Below are 25,119 nucleotides of genomic sequence, written 5' to 3' on the forward strand. Positions count from 1 at the left end.
GGTTAATGTAAATAAGACATGGGAGGAAAACTGAAAGATGACTAACTTTAAAAACAATGTTACATGAATTGTGATGAATGAAAATATTTTTAAAATAATGGATAGAATACATGATCTGTCAATATATAAGCTAGCAATTATACCAAAAATACAAGTGAGTGAAAAAAAGAGAATCTATCATTAAGCTTAAAGACAATTACTTTTATTTTTCAAAGTCATTCATGCAAATGTCTTGTGTATTTTAACTTTAAAGTAAATCAGTGGGAAGATATCTAGTAAAAATATCTAAGAAGTAAAAAAGATTATTTTCTTATGCAGGTTTTTCTAATTTGACTAAATTTGGTGAGAAATGTTATTTAAGAAGAATGACCTAAGTATTAATAAATCAAAACGTAGTAATGTGATTTATCTCAAAAGAAAAACTTTGTATCTCTATTTTGTTTATTCTATTACAGCTGTCCCAATGTTTCCCCTTTTGCTCCCCCTCCACCCAGCCCACCCCTCACTCCCTCCGCCCGTCCCCTCTCCGCTGTCCACGTCCATGGGTCAGCCATGCATCTTCTTTGACTAGTCCCTTCTCCTTGTTTATACCATTTTTCCCTGCCACCTCTAATTTCGAGTTACTTTTTATACCTCTTATATGGATAACATACTTAGTAACATATTTTATGGTATTTTCTCTTCTCTATTAGAAAATACGTTCTATAAAGAATAGAAATAGATCTTCTGACATGAAAGAATTTATGTTGTCTTTCTCTGTCACACTTTCTTAGTCCCCTGAGAAAACTCCATGCCAAGCGGGTAGCAAACTTACCCTCTAAAAAAAAAAAAATCACATAATTTATAACAACAATTAGGACTTGAATAATATTTAATGAGCAAATTTATTTGGAAAGTGGGATTAGCTCTTGGTGAACACAAGAGAAGCCAGGGTGTACCATTTAGAAGTTATTGTCACGAGTTGTAAGGCACTTCCTAAGTGTAAAGACATTTCCTCTTGGAGAAGCCTTTACCAAACAAAGTAGGCTCACTGCACGTAAGGTTTTATAAAGCTGGTCACAGGAAATAACACTAATAACTGCAGTTAGAAGGGCTGTAGAATACCTATTCTTAGAACACAATTTATCAGGAAGATGTTTTCTAGGTGTTGGACTCTTAATTTGGGGATCCCAACTAAAACTTTGAGATCTCTTTTTGCTTGCCTCTTAATCTTAATTTAGCAAATATAATTAGCCTTTGAGAGGACTATAGAACAGAAAGTCTTACTTGGAATTACAGGTCTTCACTAGTAAATGCCTTTTTTTCAACTTCTACCAGCCTTGGTACTATTAAAAGTCTTTATATTTGTAAAAGCTCTATCCTTTTATTTCAATGTCCTTTCAACCTTTTTGTACTTAATTACAAATTTATACTAGCTCTCTACATTTTTAACATGTATCTTCCTTTAACTTTTGCTTGTACACCTATCCCATTTCTTTCATGAGTACAATTTCAGGGGCACGTATGTACGTTCCTCTTCTTTCAAATCCTTTGCAATGTCTCCTGTGAGTTAGGGATTCCCCGTCCCCACTTTCCTTTCTAAAAAAATATCTTGATCAAATTCTTAAAATATGTGATTGATTCTAGATAAAATTTATCTAGAATTAAAGTTCAGAAATACTTCTTAGAAAATCCAAAAAACCAAATATGTATATTTATAGTAACTTCATAGGAAACCTAGCTCTACCATGACTCATCTTCAAATTTAGGAGCAGCCTCCTTTCCCACCTCCAAAAACATAAATCCAAACCAGATCCAAACAAAGAGAGACAGATTCCCGGGCATGAAATGGTTAGCAATGCCCAAGAGAGAGCTGTGAACTTTAAGTCTTCTTAATCTGGTTAACACAATTCTAAACAAGGTAAACTGTTACCATCCTCAGCTAAAACTTCTAATAATAAAGTAAAAGAAGATGGGGAAAATGGGATGGAAATATAAGAAGATAGAGAAAATTTAACAGTGTAACCAATATACAAAAGAAGAGTTTTGTCACCAAAGCAGGAGCAAAGCCAACATCGACCGCTGCGCAGCGCCGGGGCCTGTGTGTGCGGTGCCGCCCCTGCAGTGAGCCCAGAAAGGCTCACACGTGCTCAAGGCCTTGTGCTTAAAAACTCAAGAGCGCTGCAATAGCAAGATGTCTTGGCTGAAATACGTCCCAACCACTTCTAAGATAGTGCTTTCATAAAACATACTTTTGTTATCAGGAAAATATGTGGAGCTCTATAATTACCAGGGATACTAGATAAATGAGCTATCACTTAAATAGGATTTTAAAAGCCTGTAACATTTGAAGCCACAGTCCCTTTTAGCTCTGAGTTAAGTCCAAACAGCAGAGTTACTACAGTATCAGCCAGAATATGATAACATTCCAAATATTTTAAAATTCAAATATATTTAACAATACAGAACACAGACTACAGTGAACCTCACGAATAGCCAATTTTAAATGTCTGTTTAGTACACAACTCTATTTAACTACCAATAATTATAGAGGTAAATTTTTATCAGTAGTTGTAAAAATGTCACCATTTCAGGACAAAATTAGAGCTCAAATCAAGTTGGGCATAACTTGATAAGAAATAATCTCCTGTTTTAAGAACTGTGGTTAATGTTTAACCACAACCAGCTCCCCCCGTTTTCCTAGGGCCGGGGCATGAACTCACGCCTTGTGCTCCCTCTGCTGGTGCGACAGCTCTTTTTGCACAAGGCAATCCCATCCCAACACACTGCAAAGCGCGCTGTACCTCACATCGGGGATCTTACAGCTGTAACCCAGCCCTCCACTTTGAGCATTTAGGAAAAAAGAGAAAAAAAATATAACTTGACCAAGATCGCCTAGAGTACTGAGAGACAGAACAATCCTGGCCTTCTGACTCCTGATCAAGTGCTCCTTCTGCAATAATCTCAACGACTTCACATACAAGACTAGTATTGAACTATACTTTGCTGCCTAAAGTTACCTAAAATCTGAAGCTTGGTATCTTGGGTCCACACACAGATTTTTCACTGAACTATAATTACAGTTGATAAGGGCATGTAACCAATATTCAGTGCAGATACATTACACTCAAATAGCATCCATGATTCTAATATTCTTGGATATTGCTCAAAGTATCCTACTGTAAAGTTTCCTGACACACTGAATACTTCAGTTTCTCCTAACGTGCTTCTACCATTTGCTTACAAGTCACATGACACAATATTTGCCTTGGAATATATGGCCACCACACAATATGTCTGTGTGCCAGTAAAAACCGTAGTCATTTTGTTGATGATAATTAGGAGGAGGGGGCAGACATAACCACCTACAGTGTGCCTATTACACCCCAGGGTCGGGGTGCAATAGGGGTGGGCCTTTACAGAAAGTAATGTGAAGGGTAATCTATCAGGTAGGCATTGCTTCCCACATTTTACAGAGAGGGAAGCTGAGGGACAGTAACTTGCCCCACGTCTGTTTGACGTCCACATTTCTAGCACTTAGGCTGTACCTGTTTTCTGCCTATTTTTCAACCGACAGAGGCAGTAACAGTAAAAGGTGCTCTCTCACCACCGGCACCATCACCCCCACCTCCCACAATAAACAAAGCTTTGGGCAAAAGATACTTTATTAAAAATATAAATCTGTTTAATTTCTTTTCAAGTTTAAAGCTAAAGTGAGATGGGTTAATACTTTCCTTACTTCTAACAGAACAAGATACATGACCTATACTATAAATATTCATTAACCCATAACATAACTTAGTATTTAATTCCTGTTGACTCTTGTATAATAGATGGATTTAACTATTTGTCAAGTAGTCTGTGTGCGGAAAACTGAAAACGCTAGCTTTGGTCTGATAACAATACTATTTACACAGACACAAACAGTCTGGGATGAAAGAATCTAATCTGTTCAGACAAAAAGTAAATATTTATTAGCTAGAACATACAAGTCTATCTTTGTGAGGAAGAGACATTTGTTTCTTGATGAAAGATATAAATTGTTATCTAACTCACGGACAATTTTTATTCAAAGTGGAGTTTAAATTCTGTGTTCCTTCTGAAAACAGAAAACTAAAGACATCAGTGCCTATCCTTTCTCTCCAACAGCAATTATTTGTTATTCATATGGAAGGGAATCCTGTTAAAGTAGGAAAATAGTGTTAAAATGAACATATTCCTCAACTGCTTATCCATAATGATCTGGACAATACAAACAACAAATGTCAATGTTTTAGAAAAGAGGAAGTGGCCTAGATTAAGTCAAGCCTTAAGGAATTTAGGGAAAAGTGACAAGTGAATGCAAATTTTAACCTTGCATAATTTAAATAATGTGATGAACTTGTTACCCACAGCTCTATAGCTGGTATCATATATAATAATATTTATGGATATTAATGATTTTTTTCAACTGAAGTGACAGATAAAAATAACTTCCTTTCTGATGTTATGAAGAAGGGAATTTAGGGGCAATTCAGACACACTTGTATTTAGACACCAGTTCTCCACTCTGTGTGAACTTGGGCACTTCCCCTTTCTGAGACTGTTTCTTTAGATGTGGTGATGATGATGGTGACAGCTGCTACGTAAGAGGTGTTGTAATGATTAAATGAGAGAATTAATATAAAAACCCTTAATAGGTCTGGCCACGTCATCCCATACACCAAAAGCTTAGGGATTCGATTCCTGGTTGGGGCATGTATAGGAGGCAACCAATGGATGTTTCTCTCTCACATTGATGTTTCTCTCTCCCCCTTCTTTTCTCTCAAAAATCAATAAACGTTTTTTAAAAAATGGTTTACTATGCCATTTCAATCTCTCCAAAATTACCACTGGGTCTTAGAAATGCTGGCCACTGGAGGAGCACTCTCCCATGCAACAACAAACAAACAAAATCCTTAGTCGGAAGTCTAATGAAAAAAGCCACAAGTCAGTTCCTATTGATTATCAGCACGCAGGAACATGGGCTCTGGGTATCTGGGAACATGGGCTCCGGCTATCTCAACTCTTAAATTGTTATATGTGCACAAGAAATTCTAACTTTTTAATAATACTGTGCAAAGACTACTCCTCTTCGAGCTGAGTCCGGGCCACCAGCTGTCAGTGTGTAGTTTCTTTCTGGGAGAATTGCTGGAAATGCCACATGTCATGAACCTGAACAAAGCATCTGGAGTCAAGGTGCTGGGGTTATATGGATGTTCTAGAAGAGATACACTCTGCCAGGGAAACTTCTGAGTGCCGGTTAAGATGATTTTATGAGAGAAACTCAAAGGAAAAGTCATGTTTTCTAGCACGCCATGCTTTTGAGATAGCTCAGTACTACATTTGCAGTCCAATTTAAAGTCTTAGATTTTAATGTAAATGTATTTCAATATAATCCCTGATTCCCCAGTAAGGAGAATATGTTATTCTCTGCCCTATCAGAGACAGACCAGTTGGTTTATAATAGAATCCAGAGTCTCCACCATATAACATTCACATGCCTGGGATAGAGCCGAAAATCACTCAACATAACAATCTTGGCTAGGAGTGTATTGATTTTATTGATCTTGAGGAATGAACTTTTGGTTTTATTGCTATTCTCTACTGCTTTTCTGTTTCCTATATCATCAACTTCTGCTCCGTATTATCGTCTTTAGTCTCCTTATTTCAGTTTAATTTGCTCTTTGTTTTCTTGTTTCTTCAGGTAGAAGCTGAGGTCATTGATTTGAGACCTTTCTTCTTTTCCAATATAGGTATTTCAGACTATAAACTTCCCTCTAAATGTGGCTTTAGTGGCATCCCACATCCTTTGATCTGTTGTATTTTCATTCAGTCTTTGTATTACTGTATTTTATTTGCATAATTAATGTCTTATGGATTATAAATGCCAATCAGTCCTAGTCTTCTCATGAGGTTAGTAAGGGTTTAACTCAGTACTGGATCAACAGAAAGCTTAGTGAGCTGGTTAGGTTTTGGATATACACTAGTGCGACAAGTAGTGGTAGTGACACTACTAGGGTGTAAAACAGGAAATAAAGCCTGGCATTTAATTGTTCTGCTTGGTTACCTCATCAGGTAAAGATAATTAGGGTTGGTATTAACGTGGCTTCAAACAGAATACAGAATAGGGTAAATTCTGTGACTGCAAGTGTTATAACCAGAAAAATTTGGGGTAGAATTAATATTGTGATACATAGTATTTTTCATGTGAGGGGTTTATTAGCAAGGTGAAATTGACTAGCAGTAATTATTAAGACATTATTCTTCATTATGGAAATCAACATATTAGGTTCTCTCTACTTTTTTCAGACAATGTTATAGCACCTTCAGGAAAGACAAACACCACAAAGCAGCGTCAGTTTCTAGGTCAAGTCTACCATTCCCTGCGTCATTGGGCACATTATCCACCTCGATCATGTCCCAAACACACCGTGCCTTTGCTCATGTTAACCTCCTGGCCTATACTTCTCTTTCCTACATAAATCCACTTGGAAAATTTCTACTCACCCTTCAAGATTAGAGAAAGCATTGATCACATTCTTCTGGTTAGTTGTATCCGTGTTTACCTCCCTCACTAAAATACTAATTTCTTGAGCATGGAATAATTCACTTTGGCCTCCTCGGTACTTAGCTTAGTACCTGTATGTTTAAAGGTTCTCAAAAAACGTTTGTTTAATTGAACCAAATTCACAAGTGGAAATAATTTGGGATGCAATGTGTTATGGGCTGAATGTATGCGTCCCTTCAAAATTTGTACATTGAAGCCGTCAATCTCCAGTGCGGTTGAATATGGAGCAAGGAAGTAAGTAAGGCTAAATGAGGTCGTAAGGGTGGCGCCCTGATCCAATAGGATCCCTGTCCTTATAAAAAGAGACACCAAAGAGCCTCCACACCTTTCTCCTGCGCATATAAAGAAGAGCTCACAGGAGCACACAGCGAGAAGACAGCTGTCTGCAACCAAGAAGAGAGCTCCCACCAGACAATCCTCCTGCTGGCACTTTCATCTTGACCTTCCAGGTTCCAAAACCATGGGAGAAAAAAGCTCTGCTGTTTAAGCAGCCCAGTCTGGTATTTTGTTATGGCAGACCAAGATGACTGATACACAGAGATGCAGTTACGATGAGGCAGTTCCTCTCTCCCACCTAGAAGGCAGGTTAGGGTGCCTGGGCCTCCAGAACCAACAGTGGAAATTCTCTTCTGTTGAAAAAAAAATGATTTCTGCCTTTTCTCCAGAGGGCTGTACTTGAAACAGTGCTGCCATTCTGTTCTTAGCCACAGCCACCACAACTGACACCAGACCCAGAATTATTAGAAATTTTATAACTCCTTTTAATAAACAATTATTTAAAAAAAAAAAAGATTTGGTTCCCTGAGGACTGGGTTATAGAGGTATTAGAGAAGCACAGATTTTTATTCCATTACAGGGTTAAAGTTTACAGTTACTCCAGCAATATATTATCTTAGAGGTATGGCAAACTACCATAGTGGCTCTAAAATAACTGTCATTTATGAAACTAAAGATAAAGAAAAAAATGAAGAGTGCTGGAAAGGGGCTCTGATTTTGGATGGAGGAGTCTGAGACAGCTTCACCGAGGAGGCCATGTTTAAGCAAAGACCTAAAGAAAGTGAGGGTGTGGGTTGTGCAGGTATCTGGGTAAGAGTATTCTGGGAAAAAGAAGTAACAGGCACAAGCAGACCGAAGAAGGGTATGTTCAAGTTAAATTATCAGTAACAATCTCATGAATCTCTTAAACACAATGCTTCTGAAAACATCTTTTAAGACTTAACTTGAATGCAAAATGTGAATTACTGCATTCAGTAATTCAACAATGTGACTGTGAAAAACCTGTCTGCTTTGGAAAAGTGAGAACTAAAATAGATAGAAGGCTGGATGTGAACTGCATCATGTCAAAGCTAGAATGGAAAATAATATGCCAAACTTAGTTCCTTCATACTGAATTATCACTACAAATAAAAGGCAGAAAGCTGCAGGAACATCGGAAAGCTTAAGTATTTATTACTTTAATTTAAATGGAAAACATGCTGACAACCAGTAAGTAAATTACAGGAAAAATAATAAAAGCAGAATTTGGGTGCTTAGTATGTATGTGACATTAGCACTGTGCTAGGTGTTCTGTATATGTTATCTCATCTAAATCTGACCTCAACCCAGAGAGGCACGTTTTCATATTCAAGCTTTCAAACAAGCACTCAAGCCAAGGCAGCCTGACTCCACACCTAAGCACCATGCCACACTGCCATGAAAACACCAACGTCTTGTAAGTCAGCCTCAGTGACGAGTAACTAGCCCTGGCCAGAATGTGACACTTAACTATTTACAGCTTTCTTTCTTCTCTTCTCTTCTCTTCTCTTTTCTCTCTCTCTCTCTCTCTTTTCTTTTTTCCTTCCTTCCTTCCTTTCTTTTTTTTTTTTTTTTAAAGAAATAGTATGATGTGCCCCGGCTGGTGTGGCTCAGTGGGTTGAGTGCCGACCTACAAACAGAAAGGTCACAGGTTCGATTCCTCCTCAGGGCATGTGCCTGAGTTGCGGGCCAGGTCCCCAGTTGGGTGCGTGCAAGAGGCAATCAATGGGCATTTCTCTCACATGTCAATGTTTCTCTTCCTCTTTTTCTCCCACCCTTCCCCTCTCTCTAAAAAATAAATAAATCTTTTAAAAAAAGAAACAGTATGTCACTTTCAAAACTCAAGATTTTAATTTTTTCTCTGTAACATGTTAATGAGCTCCAAACAATTATTTAATAATAGTGGGATAACCATATGCCCAGGATATATCTTGATTGGACCCGTAAGCTCCAATTTACGAATTTTGTCCCAGTGGAACTATTAGAGTTCCCTTCCATTCTCTTAAAAGGTCCTGGTTTAAATAATAAATTATATGATCACCTAGTTAATACTCGCTTTGGTTTTTTCGCTCTGCCCATTCACTGTCTTTCTTCCTAAAATTGAAACCTACTAAACTGCCATCAGTCTTCTTTTGGGGGCTTAAATTCACCACGCTTCTTTTTCTAATCACACCGTTGGCTCTTTCAACACTTAAAGTGCAGCTTTTTTTCCTGTCTCCAAATGGCTACACAACTCTTTTCCAATTTGTACATCTGATCTCATCTCCTCCCACACCCTGTCCCATTCCCCATTCTTTTCTCTTAAATGAACCCTTTGTCTTTCTCGCCTACTCCCGCCTATATCCTCTTTCTTGCCTCCTCCTTTACTTGGAACAAGCGACTAATCCACTAAATATCTGTCCTCAAATCCCTTTTTAGAAGCTACTTCAGTCAGTGAAGGCTACCTGACATCACCCGTCTACCCACCTATCCTATTTGTGGACTGAATCAATTAGACTCACCAGTGTGAGGCTCAAATTGGCAATGTTTTTGTTATTACACTGCTGCGAGGTTCATCATATTCAAAGAGAATGTGAATCCTGACAAACTTAACAATTTAGAAGTAGAGCTTTTAGATATATGTATAACCAAAGGGAATGCATAATCCAGAGGGAGCTAATTATCGTAAATCCAACCATTGCTTTCGAAGGATAGTGGGACACAGTCCGATGTGGATATTTGATTGTCAAAAGGACGACCATACCCACTGGGAGCACACAATCTAAAAGAAAATCATTCCAAGTTTCATGGGAAAAACTGGTAAATTGGAACAGTGGTCTAACCCTCCTATCACCTACAACTTGCCCAATTCTGAACACTGCCTGTCCACACTGACAATAAGGACAGTAATATCTGCTACAGAGAAAAGTTAGAAAAACGAAGTGGCTCATGGAAAGCCATCTTTTTTTGGCCAAAGACTAGTGATTTAGTAAATTAGTCTAATGAAATAATGCATGATATAAAAATTTCATTAACGAGGTAAGGTATGTGATGAAACAGCTGCAATCAATAAAAACTATAGAAACTGTCAAGAACACAGTAAGATCATCCCTACTGGATTTATGGTTTAAAACCAGCAGAGACCAGCTCAATCCAATATGATGATTAATTTCACCTAAAAGTAACCCCTAGCCTAATTCAACACTCATCATAACATTAGCATGCTTAACAACACACCCCTTGCCACCAAGATCAGAAACGGGAGAGCCCATAAAGGACACACAATGACGCGCGAAGCTCTGAGAAATCTTCCCCACTTTCCTGGAAAGATCTGGAGTCGTCCTCCTCCTCACCGAATAAGGGGCCGCTCTGTCTGTGGAGCAGCCCACCGGCTCTGTCCCACTGCTTCACTGATAAACTCACTTTCACTTTACACTCTATGCTGGCTCATGTTTGAATTCTTTCCTGCGAGAAGCTAAGAACCCACAGCTCACAGACCCTTGGGGTCCCTGGAGCCCTGGACTACCTGCCTCATTAGCATATATTTTCTAGTGGAATTATATATTCAACAAGGAAGATAATTAGTTCTAGAGAACACTGTAGTTTTATTTTTTTAATCCTCACCAAAGAACATGCTGATTGACTGTAGAGAAAAGGGGGGCAAGGGGGAGAAAAGGAGAGAAACATCGAGGTGAGAGAGAAACATGGATTCGGTTGCCTCTGGTATGCACCCTGACTGGGGACCAAACCCACAACCTAGGCATGTGCCCTGACCAGGAATCGAATCTGTGACCTTTCAGTCTATGGGACGATACTCCAACCAATTGAGCCATGCTGGCCAGGGCAACACTGTAGTTTTTGAACTTCATGGTTTGTTTAAAACAAACAATGAATTAATCTTCAAAACTGAAATAGGATACGAAAAAGATATTTAAAGAAATAGTAATGTATCTAAAAATAATAAAATGAAGACTAAATGCAGAAACATTTGAATTATAAATGTTAATAGCCTCGGAAATAACTACTGTATTTATATAAGCATAGGTCCTCAGAAGAAATGTCATTCAATTATGTAAGAGAGAAAAATCAGCTTCTCTAACCACATGAAAACAGACAATGCACCTGCAGAACCAGGTTAGAAATAACATGATAATATACAGAGCTTCTTTACGCTAAAGAATGCAACATTATTGAAAAAGTTCTACAGTTTTGGCTAAATGGGGCAAGTCAAATTTCCACATGTTGTAACCAAAAAAAAAAAGGAAGGCCACGCAACTCTCTGAGACGACTACTTATTCTTTTTAATTTATAAACTTAAAGAACACTGACTCAAATAAAGATGTAATATTCCCCAATATATAAAAAGCAGTGACTTAAGTTATGTGCCAACTTATACCACTACAGATACAGCAGAGCTGAGTTAGTTAATAAAGCAATAATTTTAAGAGGTCATTGTACTGTTTGGGGTAGCATTCTCCCTATAATGGAAAAAAAAACACATTTTGACTGTACAAAGCACACTGCAAATTAAAGCCAAACTGACTTAGTCTCACCTAAAGAAAAGATGCACAAGTGAGTTACATTTACAAGTCTGTAATGTCTTCTAGTTCATACCACAATTCTAGCTCTACTGGATCATCTTTCAGTGGAACCACATGTTATTAATGCCTACAGATTCGATGTACGAACAGGTTACTACTATCATTATTATATTCACCAGGGGAAGGAAGGGACTAGAAAATCAGACAGTGAGGGTAAAATAAAATTTCTCTAGACCACAATAACAAGAACTACCTCAAACTCTTGCCACAGGCGCACACCAACCGTCATGCAAAGTTTGGTAGCCTGGGTATCTCTTGCATTTGCTATTTATCAGTCATAGAAATCAAGGGCCAGTGATTGCTTAGAAGGAGTATTTTAAAGCTAATGAAAATGAAAGCTCTTTTCTTTTCTTCCAATTAGAATATCACAACACATTGCTTCAAAATCTTGCCTGCTGCAGTAATGTATTGTTACGCAAAACAAGAAAACAGCAAGAATTTTAAAACCCCAACACAGAAGACTGCCAGATGTTTTACTGACCAGTATTTAGTCCACAATGACGCTCTCTAACCTAACCATTTAAGGACAGTAAGAGGAATCCAGAGGTTATTGTACAGTCAGTTATACTACGAAAAGTATTCACCAAATGCACTTTTCTTACTGAATGCTTAGAAATAAATTTACCTGCAGCTATTTATTTGCTGGTTTTAGATATGTTAATTCTTTTTTTAACTTTTTACAGAAAAGATACTAAAATACCATTGTATATGGTTCCATTGCTATCTTTAAATATGATTTTGTAAGTTTACCGCTACAGGATATTACATGAACCCTAAAAGGCAGACCCGCCGTAGTAAGACATAAATTGCTCTCTCTGCCCAGGTCCCCATGCTGCCACAGCCACTGAGCGCAGGGAGGCAGAGCCCGCATATCGCGTTCATCCGCTGTCGCAAATAACAGGGACCGGAAATTTCTACTTGCTTATATTATGTGCTACTTGAAAATAAAGGCACCTGGGAAAAGGAATTACTGGTATCAACATGAACTACACCAAAAATAAACTTAAAAGTACTCATGCTACCTGTATAAAAATGTACATATATCAATAGTAACTATACTTCTAAGTCCCCAAGAAAGCTCTGCTTGTTTATTTAAGGTTAGAAGAGTGACACAACTGTTAGTCACTAAACAGAAGAATAACAAGGCAGCTGTAAGACTTTTAATCACTAGTCGAAATCATATTCAGTAGCTAATTGCTCTCATTTTTTCTTGTCCCAGTGGTAAGTAAAATATAAAAATTATCCTTTGGGTTACAGTAAAAATCTGCCTATGCTTACTTTGTGAAATCTGGTTAAAAACTTTCAAGAATACTTTGTAACCATTATTACTTTGAGAAGAAAAAATAAAATCAAACCTATATCAAAAATTAAAACCAAACTTAGACATTTGGGATACAACGTTATGAACTTTTATAAGGATTAGTAGTTTTGCAAAAGAGACATTGCATATTTAGAGAGTAGAATCCAGACTAAATAGTACATATAGAATTTAGAAGACCAAAAAATACAGTTTTGAGTTTCCTCTGTTTCTACAGTCTACATATTAATTTTAAATTTTGGCTGGTTTTTAAAACTGTCTCCAACTAAAACTGTGAGTAAAGGGTAGAAGTTCAAGAATTTCAACATAAATATTTAAAATGTATAATCATCAAATAATACCAGGTTTGCAGTTGGCTCTAAGATAGGTTGAAATTATTTTAAGGGCAAAGTTACTTAATAAAGTCATGCTATTATTACAAAGCTTCCTGGGAGGCAATAGGAGGTTAAAAGTGTGGCTTTTATGTCCAGAATATCTGAATTTCAATACTGGCTTTAGTATCTTCTAGCAAGGTATTAAATCCCTCTGTGGATTAGTTCCCTCATCTATAATATGGGGGTAATAATATTAACTATCTCATAGAGCTGCTTTGAGGATTAAAATAAAAAAAGTTAATAATTAGAAGAATGTCCATTACAGAGTAAGAGCTCAATAAATATTAGCTATTATCACCACTACTGGACAAAGAAAATATTTTGTATGTAGGTTCTTTAACACACAGCCTTTAGGAAATCTATACAGTACATCTAAAGTTCATTTAGAAATTAATTTTTAATGAACTGCCTCTTATGGACAGCTAGTTCATAGAACTGTTGTGTAAAAACAAGCAACTCACCCTCTTGGAACATATCTGATTCTAGTTTAAGATCAATATAAAAACATGCATGGAATATGCTCAAGAAAATTAGTAACTCTTCAATTCCACTCTAGCTCAAATAAGTAAGATGGAGATTTACAATGTAACAGGATTGAATTGAAATTTTAAACTCTCAAAACATGAAATTAAAAAAAAAAAAATAGAGGCAGCTATCCACTGAGCATTCTTTAAGCGCATGTATGGGGGATGCATTTATCTCACTTTATAATGCTGTGACATTCACTAAAAAGAGACTTTGGTCACAGCAGGGACGCCTGAACCTTGGATTCTACTTCCAGTCTGGGTGAGTTTTGCCAAATCATTTAACTTCTATTTTCTTCTGCTTCCTCATCTTTTGTAAGACAGAAAATAAATAATTTTGTTGTCTAACCCAGAGGGATAGGATTTGAATAAATGCCATTCCCATTTTGACCAAATTGAAAAGGATTTACCTTTCTCATTCTGAGCATGATGACTTAGTTACTTAGTGCCAGTAGGTGAAACATTTACTTCTGATTTACATCACTGCCTATTTAAATTCTGGAAGTCAAATAAATGGAAGGACTGGCATCATGACGTGCCAAGGCACGGGGAGTGGATGGAATCACTTTTCTTCCATATACGGGAAACCCTGTATGTTTGTCTCTTAGACATTTAGTAACCAAGAATATTTCTATAATAAGCGGTTATGCAAGTCTGCATGTCTGAATATGTACATGAAATTCCCTGTAAATGGAAGCCCTAGGGGATCGCATCCAATTGGGAGAATTTTGTATCCATTCCAAATCCTCCATACGTAGTCTCAATTGCATGGGAACTTTCAGTTTTGTTATTTAGGATGTACATCTCCAAGAACTCTGGTTATTCCTATACACCAATAGGTACATCAACTAAGACTTGAGCACCTCCTTTACCAATGGAATCTATATTTAAGAGCATTTGGCGGGAGAAAGATCTATTACCAATTTTGGAGGAATCAAATTAAGAGTTTCATGTTGTTTCCTAAGATTCTATCATTTCTTTATTATTTTGTTTCCATATGCCAAAATTCTCGTGACATATTTTTTTCTGATTAAAAACTTAGTATTTTATTTTACATATTTACTGATTTGCTCTAAATTTCTTCCCTTAAGGCAATTAATTGTACAATATTTCCATGCAGATCACCATGGCAAGCCAGTGTAATATTTATTTTGAGCATGGTTTTAATGTAACAATTGGTCTTCAATAAATCTTACCAATATTCTTATAAGTAAAACACTAAAAATATTTTACTAAACATTGCCAGCTGGATTTAGTATCATAAATTTGTATGCTCCTCTACTAGGTAATTTTGAATAAAAAAAAAGTTCAATAAAACTTTTAATACAATGATATACTTTCTTAATTCTTCTATACCTTTCTAAAACTCATCCTGTTACTACTATTACAGCTACTAGCTTTCATGATTTATTTATGCCAAAAAACACCTTTGCTGGGGGTGAAGCCTGTTAAAATTACAATATTATCAAACTAATTTTCCAGTATTGTTTAAATTTCAAGAGGAAAAATTTACTGTAAAATAATTTTACGTTTCCCTCTGAGTTTCTTCTGCTTACTTAGAGTGACCAGAGAAAATGTTATTTTGGCATTTTTATGAGGCATCTTTCAAAGCATGTGGCTGTTGCCTTGATGGTCATGGTTTACCATATAAATCCAAAAAGTGGAAAATTTGTAAAATATTTAACTGACAGCCAAAAGCAGTGCAATTTCATATATTCAAGAAGAATTAAAGAACCTTCCTTTGCCAGGTGATTTTACTATGTATCTATAGAAACTATATCCAGACAACCATAACCTTCTAGAATACTTCATTATCTAAAGATCTATCTTAATGCTATTTTGAAGTTGTAGCGGCATTAACAGGATTGCCTTCGTACAGTTTCTGGCCCAGCAACCTCTGGAGAAGTGGTCATTAGACTAAATAAGCCTGCAAAAAATTAAATACTATAAACTACAATCTTTCATTCTCAGCAAATAGGAAGCGCCTATCATGTATCTCAGTATCATAGTAGGTGCTAGGTATTAGTGGATTCAAAAAAGTGCATATTTCTGCCCTTGTGGAGCTTACAGTCTACCCTAAGAGACAGATTGAAAACGGAAGAACGTGTGTGTGAGATGAAGCATAAAATTAGGTATAGCAATGGATTTGGGCATAAGGGAAAACCTGTTGAGGAAGTAACAAGTATAAGGAATATAGTTGAGGGAAAAGAACAATCTAGACAACAAAGAACACGTAAAAAGCCCTAAGGTGAAAAAGGAGTCAGCGATTCCTGGAAAAAAAAGATAATTAGTGAGCCAGAGGCTGTTCCATCCTGAGAGCAGAGGGGAGCCACTGGAAGACCTTAAGCAAAGAGGAGACCATGTGATTTCGATTATCTGAAGGTGCTGGCTAGACGAGGACCTAGGAGTGGGAGCGATGGGACGAGGCGGAGGAACCAGCCAGGCTTCACAGTCTAGGAGTGAGATAAGGACGGTCTGAGACGGGGGCTGGCAAAGGGGACAGAGGAAGGGGAGAGGTTCTGCTTACATTTTGGATACAGAACTGAAACGGATAAAGTGAGGATTGGCGAGGAAAAGAAAATGACGCTGCTTCTCCCGTGCGGAGCCTAAGCAAACTGCCGGACAGGACCCCGCTCATTGAGGGGAGGCGGCTGACAGGGAAGCTCTGCGGAGGGATGTTAAGAGTTCAGCCGAAAGGGGGGGCATGTGAGCAGACTGGGTGGTGACACTGACATGAAGGCAAATGACAGGAGCTGACAGCACGGGGCTGGAGCTCAGAATTTCATCTGCAGTTTCAGCTGGGGAAGTACTGGTACACAGATGACATGCAAAGTCACAGAAAGAGATGAGAATGCCTAAGGTAAGAATTTAAGTAGAGAGAGAGGAGGACCTTAGCATCAAGCTTTAAGGAATTCTAGTATTTCAAACTGTCGAGATCAAAAAGAAATGCAGAACGGTGGGAAGAAAGCCAGGAATATGCTGTCACACGTGCCGAGAGAAGGGGGTGGGGCCGGGCTGTCCATCTCAGCTCTGAGGCCAAGCAAAGGTGGTGAGTAGATTTGTCAACCTTTGCCCTCCTCTCTTTTACAGAACGCACAGCAATGATTCATCCCTACAATTCTTTTTTTAAAAAAGATTTTATTTATTTATTTTTAGAGAGAGAGGAAGGGAAGAAGAAATACAAGGAAGAGAAACATCAATGTGAGAGAGAAACATCAGTTGGCTGCTGCTTGTATGTGCTTGGACTGAGGACCGAACCTGCAACCCAGGTATGTGCCCTGACCGGGGATGGAACCAGTGACCTCTTGCTTTGTAGGATGATGCACAACCAACTGAGCCATACTTGTCAGGGCTCATCCCTATAATTCTTGAGAAGAAGAAAAAAAAGAAAATCCAAAATCCCCAAATCAGAAAACATCAGTTAGAAAAGTGATTTAAAAAAAAAAAAAAATTAATTACCTATTATTTATTCTTCCCAACCTTTCTGATCTGAATTTACCTGTCCCATTTTGACTTATATGGCACTGAGTACTAAAGTAGTATATCTTACGACTGAACACATTATAGAAAATGGAATAAGCCTGATGACAGAATCGAGTAGTGAATATGTAATTCAAAAGGAAACCATAATGGTTTAAGCGGGATAATACATTTCATTTCATGCCACAGAAGTGGCACAGAAATCAATAAAGCACGTAGCCACAGCAGAATTATTAAGACAGTATCATATGAAAAATTATGACTATGGCTTCAAATATTTATTCAATATAGATTTAGTGAGTGGCATATACTATGACAAGACTGTTCCAGCAGTTTTAAAAAACTTTTGAGGAAACTCATTAGAACATTATCTTAGTTCAGACTGAAGATGTAATCTGTTCAAAGCCATAAAATGCCACCAGATGTGATTTGTTAAACCACAAGATAAAAGACATCAAATAGGTAAAAACACTCCTAAATTTGAAAGTGCTACAGTTTAGACAGAGAAATGACTTAATATTGTGTTCATTTGGAAGTATAAACCTATTCAGGTAAAAAGAAAGGAAAAAAGAAAGAAAAAAAAATTCTAGAATACTCCATGAAAGAAATCTGTGATCACGGATCAGGAGACTCCTGTTTATTCCCATAAACCACTTCAACTCTTTGCCAATCAACAAAATGACATTATATCATATTGGGGGTGGGAGGACAAAAACATGTATTTAACTTGGGCAATGAAAGGAGAGGGAAAAAAAGGGAGAGGAGAAACTTACAATTCAAATTTGTGTACCACCCTGGCTGGTCTGGCTCAGGAGGCTGAGCACCAGCCTGAGAACCGAAAGGTCATTGGTTCGATTCCCAGTCAGAGCATATGCCTGGGTTGTGGGCTAGACCCCTGGCTGGAGGTGAGCAAGAGGCAACCGATATACCTCTCCAGCACACTGATGTTTCTCTGCCTCTCTTTCTCCCTTCCTTCCCCTTTCTCTAAAAGTAAATAAATAAAATCTTTTTAAAAATTTGTCTAATTTTTTAAATGCCTAAAAAATAAACTTAAAATGGTTTTAAAAAAAAAGTCAGTATATTTTACTAATATTCCACAACTATTTTATACACTATCTAATTCTTGTCCATATGGATAAAATTTCATACAGTTGTTTTAATAGCGCTATATAATTTTACACTTTTTTCCCTAACATATCAAATGTTTTCCACATTTCCACTTTTTCCTTTGTAACATTTTTAATGACCGCATGATATTCCATTGAGTTGACAAAATATAGTTTACTTGACCATTCCCTTATTTTGTTCCTAAACATAATTCTTTCCTTAGGATAAATTCCAAGATAGTAACATTTTGATGACTTTTGGTAGATATTTCTTTATAGCAATACACTTTTGTTTTGTTTTGTTTTTTTAACCGTCCTTTATCTTACATATGGGCACAACAGTTCAGATTTTCGGTCTCTTTTATAGCAGTTGTGTGTAAAATTCTAACTAAATCAGTTGCATGTAAACTCTGAATTTAGAGGCAACTTCTATTTTTGTCTTTTGAAGAGAAGATCCATAATGTTCAATAGACTCTATAAGAGTTCTATGTCCCTCCACCTGCTTAATTTCATAAGAAGAGAACATACTGTTTTGAAAATCACTGTATGTTAGAAAATAACTTTAAAACATTGCAGATGTTCTTCTGTCTCAGCTTACTAGAATCAGGTAGTAACAAACGAAAGCCCTGAGTTAACAGTAACTCAAAATAAGTGACACCACTAAAAGAGAATCATCTCAACATTAAACTTTTCCTTGATTTCTCCTGTCTCAGGCCCAATTAAAACAATACTTAAAAAATAAAATTCGCAAGCATATTTTTGATATCGGCAAAATATATAAATCAGTCATCTAAAAATAAAGAAAAATAGATATGTTAATTTCATAGATTTCTCATAAACCTTATTTGCCACTCCTCCCTGAAACCCAAGAAAGCGGAACTTAAAATTAGATGTGAAGATCTAGGCAGTCAGAGCATCTGCTCACTCAAAAATTCTCAGTTTTATTTCTACAGATAGCAGCTCTCAGGTTAGTAACCCGAGAGCTGATTTCAATGCTTCTGAGGGTAAACAGGGGAAGCTACCAGGTCTGCATGGCTTATAGCCTCATAAAGTATGACTCAAAGAGAGAAAGACAGAACAAAATCCTATACGTAGGAATAAACCTAAAGCCCTGCAATTAGGTTCAAATAATTAAATGTGCAACAAGTCTAGGGAGATGTGTGTTCATGTGAAAAAGACATGGGAATTTTTCATTAGCCAAGGTGCGCCTCCTTTCACATAGCGGTGCAGTTTGTCTTAGGACAAATACAGGATAACTTATAACTATAATTTATGATTTATATAGTTTTCATTTATAAAGGTCAGAATTATCAAGCACAACTGAAACATTATATACAATTCTAGATACTAAATTTTATGATAAGTGCTGACAAATACAGACATCTAGAAAGAGAAGAAAAAGACTGAATAATCTAAAAATCATCTGTTTCAGGAATGGTTAAAGTAGCCAGGCTATTTAAGCTAAAGAAAAAAGATTATGGGAGTCATGACATATGTTTCTAAAAACCTGAAGGGCCTTCATAAGCAGCAAAATTTATACGTTTGTATGTTTGTTTCGAGCAGGGCCAGACCAATACATGAAAGTTATTGGCAGGAAGACTTCTGTGACAGTCTTTCTAACAATGAAACAGCAAGATCTCTACACCTCATGAAGTGGGAACCACCCAGAAGCTCCCTCTCATGGACGCTGTTAAAAAAAAAAAAATCAATAAAAAAAAATTACATTTGAAAGGAAGGTTACAGCAGAATGACTTAAATTTCTATAGCAGTAATTCATGTGAGACTAAGGTAAGGTTCTGTCTAAAGGAATAAGCTTATGTTAGTCACGTGCAGATGAACAGGGCACAAAGGTGACCAGCTATTTCCTTTTATGCAAATCACTCCCACACTGTGAGTCTGTCCCCAGCGGAGGAGCGAACAGTCTCAGGCATCCCAGGCTGCAAGGGTGGAGCTGGGAGGGAAAGCCAGCAGGGAGGGGAAGAGACCTTAACTCCAGAGTCCCAGTCCCTAACCACTCTATCTGTATTTCTCTTTGCTGCTGAGGAAAAGCAGACAGGGCCTGGCTGAATCTGGAGGTCAAGAGACAGCACATCTGGTGCAAAAACCCTGGAATGAGGTGAGAGGAGACAGCAGACTATGAGAGGGGACGGGCTTGCAAGGGGACAGTATTTCAAAAACTCTGTACAGTGTTCCTGGCCGCAGAATGTTTCCTTAGCTACCTAACTGGGCCTGATATTTTTTCCTTTTAATCCTCATCCACGGGTATGTTTACTGATTAGAGAGAGAGAAGGAGAGAGAAACACTGATGAGAGACTGAAACATCCATCAGTTGTCTCCTGTACGTGCCACGACCCGCAACCTGGGCACGTGCCCTGACGAGAAGTGAAGCTGCAACCTTCTGGTGCACAGAACGATGCTCTAGCCAACTGAGCCACAGGCCAGGAATGGGCCTGATGTTTTCTTATGGATGTCTCTTAAAGGCTCTGCAGTCCGGAAAAGGCTTTTGTATTGAAACATACCCTTCAGAGAGCTAACCTCTTACACCTTAGCTGAGATATTGAACCACTTCCTGAGGATTAGAAAGGAACTGGGGTGGGCAAGGGCTGAGGGAGTCAAGAAAAGGCACTGAAAGAGGAAATGAAAAACATGAAGAAATGCTACACTGACTTGGAAACTGAGTGTACACTGAACTCCGCCAGGAAGGAGGGGGCTCAGGAATCACACGCTGCCTTTGGCGCGTGGTGTCTTCATCTTTTACCTTTCAACTTTTTACTTTCTTTTTTTCCCTACTCTGTCTTCCTGGTCCTTTTCTCTCCATTTCCTTTAAATATTCCCTGTTGATCATGTGTTTCTCTCTTCTGCCTGCTCCTGCAAGGTGAGGGGTGTGAGTCCAGAGGAAAGCAGGCAGTGACCTCTGTCACAAATGGCAAATGGTAACTTGCTGCAAGTAGTAGTATCGAAGGTTAACAATGTGCCAGGCATGAGGCGCTGTAAGATATGTAATGAGAAATAAGGTAGAGTACCTACCCCCAGGACGTGTACCGTCTGGTAGGACATAGATGGGATGCACATGAAGACACATACAAAGGACAAACAGAAGGAAAAGAAAAAATAGAAGCAGCACAGTGTGATGGGAACTGGCTTTGCTCTGGGCTCGGCTCCGGGGCCCAGGTATACAGTCCAACACTCGTTTAGACACTGCTGTGAAGGTACTTGTGAATGTGGGTAACATTCCGAGTCTGCTGACTTTAAGGGAAGCAGATTATTCTCTTACTGTGGGTAAAGGCCTTAGGAGCAAAGCCTGAGGTTTCCTGAGGCAGGAGTTCTGTCTTAAGACTACAACATAAAACTTCTGAGTTTTGGAGCCTGCTGGCCTGCCCTGCGAATTTAGGATTGAAGACCACAGCATCCATGACTACCTGAATTTCCAGCCTGCCCCACAGATTTCAGACTTGCCAGCCCCCACAATCACCAAAACCAATTTCCTAAAATAAATCTCAATCGATCTCTCTCTCTCTCCCAACCTCCCTCCCTACACACGCACGCACGCACGCACACTTGGTTGTTTCTCTGGAGAACCCTGACTAGTATACTGGTAGTCAAGATCAATTGTGCTGCTGAATTTAAGAGATTCAATGATTAGTACCAGCTCTCTCCAATCCTCGCAACCAGACACAATCTCCAGTTTTTAAGAGTATTTACTTACCTGATAGTCACTCACTTTACATAAAGTCAGTTCTGAGTCACTGGTTTTAAGTTTGATAAATCCTTCTACTTTATATATATATGAGTTGATTCTATTATTTTCACTTGCTTTTCTACCTCTGATTTTTTTATTTCTTAAAAATGTCTGTGCCAGACTCAATAAAAATCTTACCAGTATCATTATGAGAAACTGTCAAATTTTTCAGACGCCAAGAAAAGGCTCTGTCACCTTAGATGCCACACTGTCTGCTTTCTATCCCTGATACGGTGTTTTCAGTTATACTGTGTAGCCTGAAGCTTTTGTATGTTTCTTCATGTGAAAAGATCTATTTTAACTCTAAATGTTTGCTCTTTCTGGAAGGTGGTCACACAGTTTTTTTCTCCTGCTTCTAAATCTTTTGGCAGTGAAGACACTGCCTTCAAATACAATATGAGCTAATAGTATCATGCCAGCATAAATCATCTCTAATGTATAGAAAACGTGTGTTAAAAATGTCAACTGCAAAATACAGTATCCTACTGCTCCTCTATGTTGGAGCGCCATACACACTCCACAGCAGGTGTGAAGTTTTTTCTGCTACTTGAGATGGATGGCGTCCCTCTTTCTCACTACTCCCACCATCGTTATGTTCAGTCTACATTCAGCCATGACACATTGCAACTTGCTGACTTCATACCTACTCTTTCTGTACATAAAATGAGTGAGAAATACAAAACCCCAATGGCTAACTTCTCCCTCCTTATGAAATCAAACTTGCTCAGGTGAATGTGCCTCTATCAAGACTTAGGTGAAATCTCAAAGCACACTCTCAGATGGGCTGGCACCGCAAGAAAGAGAGCTCACAAGTCACATGCGATTAACAGTAACTGTAGAGTCCATGTCATATACAAATCAAATCACTCCCAATCATTATAAATTAAACCAAAAGATTTCCAAATGGAACAAAGTATAGAAAGGTTCTCTCAGGTTTACATGACAACCGTGTGGTTGAAAGCTTTTCTTTCTCCCATGAAACGCAATATAAAGTACTTAAGAAGACAATTGTAAGGAAACAAGTCCTGGCTATTTTTTAAAAAGAATTATTTAGTATCATTTCAAATATAAATTTCCTCTTTCATCATGTAATTGACATGTGTCCCATTAAAACATGCAATTATCAGTCATATACAGCATGCAGCATGCAGTAAATGGACAGCAGAGGTTAATAACCTGGAAGCATAGGATCTGAGAATGTGAGAGCAAGTTAAAGATAAGAGTTCCTCTCCATTGTCACTGAGGCTCGAGAAGCAATGCTGGAGCGTAGAACAGTGAGAGTGGGGGAAATAGAGTTTGTCCAACACATAAACATATCTCCGCAAGTGGCGGCAGGTATAACTGAAAGAGAAGGGTAAAAGAAGAAAAACAGAGAGGAGTTTTCCTTTGAAAAAACAAACCATTCTCAATGTCCTCAAAGCTTTGTGTATATTTTCAGTAGATGGTGCCCAAGGTAAAAAAACAACTGATAAAAGAGACTATGAAGCCCTGACCAGTGTGAGTCAGTGGATTGGGTATCATTCCGCAAGGTGAAGGGTTCCCAGTTCAATTCTGAGTCAGGGCCTGGGCCTGGGCTGTGGTTTGGTCCCTGGCCAGGGCGCATGAGAAAGGCAACTGATCAATGTTTCTCTCCCTGTCTTTCTCCCTTCCCCTCCCCCCACCTTAAAAATAGAGAATATGAAAAAGATAAAAAAGAAAATTAAAAATCTGATTTCAAAATGGGCTAAAGACCTAAAGAGACACCTCACCAAAGAAGACATACAGATGGCAAATAAGCATATGAAAAGAAGCTCCACATCATACGTTATGAAGAAACTGCAAATTAAAAGAACAATGAGATACCACCACACATCTATTAGAATGGCCAAAATTCAGAACACTGACAACACCAAATGTGAGTGGGGATGTGGAACAGCAAGAACTCTCATTCACTGCTGGTGGAGTGCAAAATGTTTCAGGCACTTTGGAAGAGTTTTGGTTTTCTTACAAAACTAAACACGCTTTACCATATGACCTGGCAATCATGCTCCTTGTTATTTATCCAAAAGTGCTGAAAATTTTCGTTGACATAAAAACCTGCAGTGAAATGTTAACAGCAGCTGTATTCAAAACTGACAAACTTGTAAGCAACCAAGACATCCTTCAATAGGTGAAGGGTAAATAACAGTGGTACATTCACATGATGGAATATTATTCAGTGCTAAAAAGATATGAGCTGTTAAGCCATGAAAAGACATGGACAAACCTTAAATGCACATTGCTAGGTGAATAAAGCCAATCTGAAAAGGCTACATACTGCATGATTCCAATTCTATGACATTCTAGAAGAGGCAAAAGCATTGAGACAGCAAATAAATCTGTGCTTGGTTAGTGGGGAGAGAGGGGTGAATAGGTGTAGCACAGGATTTCTAAGACAGTGAAACTACTCCGTATGATACCACAAATGGGATACATGTCATTACACATTTCTTAAAACCATAGAGTGAAACCTAATGTAAACTATGGTTTTTGAGTGATAGTGATGAGTCAAGGTGGGTTATTGTAAGAAATGTACCACCTCTGGTGCAGGATGTTGATAGCAGGGAAGGCCATGTGTGAGGGGAAGCAGTGAGCACTGGAAATTCTCTGCACTTTCTGCTCAATTTTGCTATGAATCTCAAATGACTCTTAAAGAAAAAGTCTATTTAAAAGGAAAAAAAAAAGATACACATACAAGGGAAAAAGTCTCAAACTATGATGCTGTCATTAGTTAACCATGTGAAATCTGCCTTGGGAGAGTCAAGTGATGTGAGATATTTCTTTTTACAGTATTGTATGCACCTTCCTGGAAGCTAAGCAATAACACTACAGCCAAATGGAAGACGCCATGGTGGAGAGAACGCTGAACTGGGTGGGAGTCAGAAAATTTCGAAAGCTAGATCCAGCCCAGCCACCGGCAACTTTGTTACAGTGGGTGTACAGTATCTCTCAGCCCTTGATGCCACAAATTGCAACATGGAAGTAAAAACTTTAAATTACTCCAAAGTTTTGCAGTGATATTACAAAACAGTAAAATAATAACAATTATTATTATATTGTAGTTATTATTGGCAGGGCAATTTCACTCATGCCATATTACATACCACTTAAAAATAAG

At 38.0% G+C, this 25,119-nt stretch overlaps 1 protein-coding gene across 3 annotated transcripts in view; it reads right to left on the reverse strand.

The window, feature by feature from the left end:
• Positions 1–25,119, reverse strand: part of DYM (dymeclin) — a 278,143-nt gene that overhangs the window by 91,264 nt on the left and 161,760 nt on the right. The window contains exon 14 of one of the 3 annotated variants that reach the window (XM_054583621.1): positions 23,160–23,324. The exons of the other annotated variants lie outside the window; for them this stretch is intronic. Within the exon in view, the coding sequence (XP_054439596.1) occupies positions 23,160–23,324 (165 nt within the window). The remainder of the gene's footprint in view (positions 1–23,159; positions 23,325–25,119) is intronic. 3 annotated transcript variants of the gene reach the window in all.

Source organism: Pteronotus mesoamericanus, unplaced genomic scaffold (genome assembly GCF_021234165.1).
Source record: "Pteronotus mesoamericanus isolate MK-2021 breed Mesoamerican mustached bat unplaced genomic scaffold, CSHL_Meso_final contig_74, whole genome shotgun sequence".
NCBI classification, from domain to species: Eukaryota; Metazoa; Chordata; class Mammalia; order Chiroptera; family Mormoopidae; genus Pteronotus; species Pteronotus mesoamericanus.